At 39.6% G+C, this 5,905-nt stretch overlaps 1 protein-coding gene across 1 annotated transcript; it reads left to right on the top strand.

Moving 5' to 3' along the window:
- Positions 1–620: 620 nt before the first annotated feature.
- On the top strand, positions 621–5,905 carry LOC4349997 (B3 domain-containing protein Os11g0197600-like). The gene is given in 5 exon segments (NM_001423178.1): positions 621–1,103; positions 3,549–4,086; positions 4,440–4,541; positions 4,616–4,779; positions 5,250–5,905. Coding segments are annotated over 5 exon segments (1,221 nt in total). The 5' UTR covers positions 621–968; the 3' UTR covers positions 5,532–5,905.

Raw genomic sequence — 5,905 nt, 5'->3', positions numbered from 1 at the left:
ATGATTTAGGAGATTGTGTTTTGGCGCCAAGGTGATTGTTTGATTGCAGGGAAGCTATATGCAATTTTTTCCTTTTTTTTCTAATCCCATAGATGTGGATTGTGTTCGTGTAGATCAACGAATGAGGAGTATGTGTTTTTATCTCCAAAGTGGCTGTGGGTACTATCAAGGTAGTGTTTGAATCTCCTAAAGATAAAAATTAAGTTGTGTTTGAATCTCCTGAAGATAAAAATTAAGTTTTTCACGTAAAATGAGGTGGCAATAACGTGTGATTAATTGAGTTTTAATTATTACAAACTTAAAAAATGGTTTAATCTGATATTTTAGAACAATTTTTATATAGAAAGTTTCCGCACAAAATATACCGTTTAGTAGTTTAAAAAACATGCCATTTTAATCCAAAAGTTTATCCTGTCAGTTTAGAAGGAAACGAACAGGGCCAACAGAGAAGCAGAGTGCGAGAATTGGACTGAAGGAGAGAGAGTTATTGATTGGACGCGAGCAATAGAAAGTAAAAAAATGAGGGAAAAAAAAGAGATGGAAGTGTGTGTGACTGCAGGTGGGCCCCACCCCGCCGCGCAGGTGATATCTCAGGCCCTTCTGGAAATTTCCACTTTTCCAGTGCTGACACTCCCCTCCCCCCTCTCTCTTCCAAAACCCTCTCTCTCTCTCTCCTTGCTCGCTTGTTTCCTATTTTCCTCTTCCCCTCGCATCGCAGCACAGCGGTAGGCATTTCGCTTCCATTGCTTCTCCTCCTCCTCCGCCGCCGCCGCCGCTGCTGCTCGTCTTCCCTCTCCCGACCCGCCACCCGCCTCCTCGCCGGTTTGATTTTTTTTTTCTTTTTGTTCACCCGGCCGGGCGGGGCGAGCTTGCGCTCTCTTTTCTTCCTTCCTTTTTCTTGGATTCTATTTCGGCTTTGGTTGTTCGGTCGGGGGGGGGGGGGGGCGCAAGAATCGGAGTAGGAGGTCATGGTGGTTAGGGAAAAGCAAGGTGGCCGGATGGGGAAGGGGAAGGGGAAGGGGAAGGAGAAGGAGTGCGACATTAACTGCTTCGGGAGGAGCTTCTTCCGTGTGCTTCTCACCCTGCAATCTCTGGAGCGGATGGTGATGTCTCTTTAATCCCTTTTTTGTCTCTCTTTCTCCGTTTGTGTTGTTGTTGTTGTTGTTGTTGTTCAGTTTGTTATGAATGGTTGATTGATTAGAGGGTAGTAATAATGTTGTGTTCACTTGTGCTACTTTTAATCTGTTCATTAGATGCTGATTGTGCTAGTTGATTGGGATATGCATGTTTGGTTTGTAGCCAATCTCAGCCAAACCGAAAAAAAAAATTGGGACTGACAAAATTTTTATTATTTGTTTGGTTTATGGCCAAAAATTTGCCTTGCCAAATTATTTGGCTGAGTTGAATATGTCAAGATGCAACTTTGGTAGCAAACCAAACAAACACTAGCCAATTTTTGCCAAAAAAAAATGGCATTGCCATTGCCCAAAATTGGCAAGGCTAGAAATGGCCATGAACCAAACATAACCTGCAGTGTGTGTTTCAGCCTCAAGGTGGCTGTAGGTAGCTGTATGTGGATTGTGTTCGTGAAGATTAATGATTTAGTAGTATGTGTTTTAGCCCCATGGTGACTTTTGATTGCAGGGTAGCTACATGCATTTTTTTTCCTTTTTTGCAACTCCGATAGATGTGGATTGTGTTTTCGTAGATTAATAATTAAGTAGTATGTGTTTTAACCCCAAGGTCTCGCGTCCTCAGGTGATACCCGTAGACCGGATGCACTTTTTCCCTTTTTGTGAATCCCACGGATGCAGATTGTGTTCGCTAGATTAATGATTTAGGAGTATGTGTTTTAGCCCCAAGGTGGTTGTGGGTAGCTATATACATTTTTTTTCCTTTTTTGTGAATCCCACGGATGCGGATTGTGTTCGCTAGATTAATGATTTAGGAGAATGTGTTTTAGCCCAAATCTGGTTATTTGATTTTAGGGTAGCTATATGCACCTGTTTCCCTTTTTTTTTTGAATCCCACATATGTGGATTGTGTCTGTGTAGATTAATTATTTAGGAATGTGTTCTATCCCCAAGGTGGCCGTGGGTAGCTATATGTTTTTCCTCCTTTTTGTGAATCCCACATATGTGGATTGCGTTCGCTAGATTAATGATTTAGGAGTGTGTGTTTTAGCCCCAAGGTGGTTGTGGGTAGCCGTAGCTATATGTATTTTTTCCCTTTTTGTAAATCCCACGGATGCGGATTGTGTTCGCTAGACTAATGATTTAGGAGTATGTGTTTTACTCCAAGGTGGTTGTTAGGTTGCAAGGTAGATATCTGCACTTTTTTCCCCTTTTTTGAATCGCACAGATGTGGATTGTGTCCGTGTAGATTAATTATTTAGGAATGTGTTTTATCCCCAAGGTGGCTGTGGGTAGCTAAATACTTCCCCCCCCCCCCCCTTTGTGTGAATCCCACGGATATGGATTGTGTTCGCTAGATTAATGATTTAGGAGTATGTGTTTTCCCCAAGGCGGTTGTTTGGTTGCAGGGTAGCTATATGCTTGTCCCCCCTTTTTGCGAATCCCACGGATGTGGATTGTGTTCGCTAGATTAATTATTTGGAAGTATGTGTTTTAGTCGAAAGGTGGCTGTATGATTGCAGGGTAACTATAAACACTTTCAAATAAATGTCCGAGTTTTTGTGGTGGTTATGTATATTCCCTAGTGTGACTAGCTTGCTTTGATTCGTTAGTAACCTTATACACTTTCATTGTTCACACGAGCGTATTAAAGTATTGATTTTGATATGTAGCTCTTCATTTGCACTGCACAGTTGGTTTTTCATAGTCAGCAAACAACATCTTGATTAACCTTGTTTGGTGGTGGTATGTGTTCTCATAGCGTTCTTTAGAAAAACATAGAGTAATCACTCCCACTACCAAATCCAGGTTTGTCTAACACTCAGGTGTATTGGTCACACAATCAGTTATTGTTAGAAGTTCATGACGACTACATTTACTATTTTCGTGGTTTTCCCAAAGTAGCTGGCTAGCTGCCAAACTTGCTTAGTTCATTTTCACATTTATGTGGCCAAAGAATAGTAGAAAGCACTGTGTTACAATAAAATTGCCTATGATGTCCTTTCATTTTTCAACTCAGCGGCTAAAAACTTACACAACATGGGCCTCTGCTAATGGGTTGGATTATCTTTCAGAGGGTTTGAGTCTTACTTTTCATTTTTATTTTTTGGTGTGGGAAAAGAAGGAATTCAATTAATCAGGATAAGGTTTGATCTTAGTTGGTCTAAGCATTTAGTTTTTCCAGTCATACATCACGTATGTTCTGTAATTTTGCATTTTTGAGGCTATGATGTCAGGACTGCTTTGCTGGTCTTTACAATTTGATGCCTTATAGAAAAATTACATGACGTGGCATATTGTATTTGTCTGATATATTTGTTTTTGAACTGACATTGCATCGTATGAGTAGTTCACAATGTTAACAAGTAGTGTAGAAAAATAAATTAACATATTTTATACTTTGGTACAATGCAGAAAATCCCATCATCATTCAACCAATGCCTTCAGAATCAACCTACTGGGATGGTTTCTCTGGTTGATCGAAGTGGAAATAAATGGAGTGCAGAGCTGACTTCAGACTCTGAGGGATTCTTCTTTGTGCATGGATGGAAAGAATTTGTCAGAGATAACTCAATTCAGTGTGGTCAATTTTTAGTATTCACTTATGATAAACGGTCACAATTCTCAGTGACAGTCTTTGAACCTTCAGGCATTGACAAGATATCAACTTTCTCTGCTCACCCTTCCAAAAATGTGATCATTAAAACAGAAAGTGATGAAGGGGGCATGGTCACCGCAGCTATCACAACAGAGAAAATGGCTCCCGCCCTGAAGGAAAATAATGGAATCACAGGAAAGAGAACTAGAGATGTAGATTACCTTATGGAAGATAGGGTGGTTGTATTTAAGAAGTCATCTGAGGCTAATGTTTGCGAAAGTTCTAGGAGAAAACGTGCAGGAGCTTCTGCTGGCAAGTCCAAGGTAACATCGACAAGCCATAACAGTACCAGAGGTAAAACATTTCTATATTTCTGAAAGTGTTATACACATATTTGGCATAGTCAGCTTAGATGATGACTATTAATAGTCAATTATTTTGAACTGTTGGGGGACCAGGGAGGTCTGCATAACGGCACAAATGACTTGCCACATCCATTTCGTTTATAGAACTTGTTTAGTTGTATTCCTGATTTGTTCCATGCATAGCCATAAGCTACGCGGTGCCAAACCATGCAAAGTAATTGCAAAAAGACATATTTCTAATCTCTTGGTTAGAGGTTGCTTATTTATTTATTTCCATCATACTTGTTCAGAATCCTAAGGATTCATATGATTTCCCAAAAAAATTACTTTTGCACATTATAGGTTCATCATGCAGCTCAGATGAAGATAATTCTTCTAGCAAGTCACCAAATCCACCATTCCTGATGCGCTTTCTGTCTGGTGAGGTGTCTCGGCGTGGTAGATGTAAGTTATTGTCCCCTAAATGTAGTGCTAATAAATTACTTCTGTAGACAATTTGACTGTGTTGCACTTTTCAGGTGTTTCAAAGGGTCAAAGACAACTAACAGTAATATCACAGAGGCGTCCGGTAACTGAAGCAGAGAAGGACCATGCTCTTCAAAGGGCAAGAGAGTTTAAATCTAAGAATCCTTTTGCCGTGCAAATAATGATGGAGTCATATGTCTATGTTGGATTTTTCATGGTAATGTTACTTCCGTGTGTTAATCCTCATCCAGCACTTTCCCTTTTTCTATGTGCATGAGACATTTTATCTTAAAAAAAATATGTGCATGAGAGGATTCTTTCATGCATGATTATAATTTGCACAATGGCGCTGCTGCTATAGTTTGAGAGTTTTGGATGTTCTAATTTGAACATCCCATCTTGACATAGCCTTATTACAAAGTTTCTGCATACAGCAGAGAGCGATCTATAAATAAGCAACAGTCTGTAGTAGTAATTTTCAAGCATTCGGTTAATACCATCATAAATGAGCCAAGTTTAGTATTTTTCAACTATCTTTCTTAGATAAACTTCCGATTTCCCCAATTATGCCTTACCCTCGGGGCAATACATTTTTTTTACAAAAAGGCTCACTATCTGTATATGTTTACTCAACCTCCCTACTTGTTTTCTTATATCTAAACCAAAACTCATTTTCTTATATTGCAGAATATCCCATGTGAATTTGTCCGTGAGTGTCTTCCCCATACCAACAAAAGGATCACACTCTGGGATCCACAAGGGAAGGCTTGGGAAGTTAACTATGTCTACTACAGTGATCGTTCTGTTGGTTCTTTCAGTGGTGGCTGGGGCAAATTTGCTGTTGGCAACAATCTGGAGAAGTTTGATGTGTGTGTCTTCGAGCTTGTCCAGAAGGATAACATAAAAGTGCACATCTACAGAGTTGTCCCAGAAATTACTCCGCACAAACTCCGTTCTGACCCGAAGTAACATTGCTATGTCGGCATGTTGGAGGCTTCAATTCCATTGATCTGAGGCTGTAGTTGGCAGTTAAAAAACTATTTATATGTTGGTTTCTATAAAAAAAAACAAAATAAGTGCCTAGTTCATAAGTGAACTATTGTTCCGGTTGGGTTGTTGAATGACTAGTTTAGACCTGGTTGTATTGGTTAAGGAGTGTACTATTGTTGCGGACGTGCAGCCATTGTAATGCTAAAATGTAACTTGCATTTTTTTTTGTGGCTGTATAATATTTTTACTGTTATGTTTCATGATATATGTCATAGGTAGTTGATTTCATTCAGATTATCATCAAAGTATACTGGCCTGAGATCTGAAAACCAGATGGTGTGATATGCTTCACC

Source organism: Oryza sativa, chromosome 11 (assembly GCF_034140825.1).
Source record: "Oryza sativa Japonica Group chromosome 11, ASM3414082v1".
NCBI lineage: Eukaryota > Viridiplantae > Streptophyta > Magnoliopsida > Poales > Poaceae > Oryza > Oryza sativa.
This window is presented reverse-complemented; position numbering and strand designations above follow the sequence as displayed.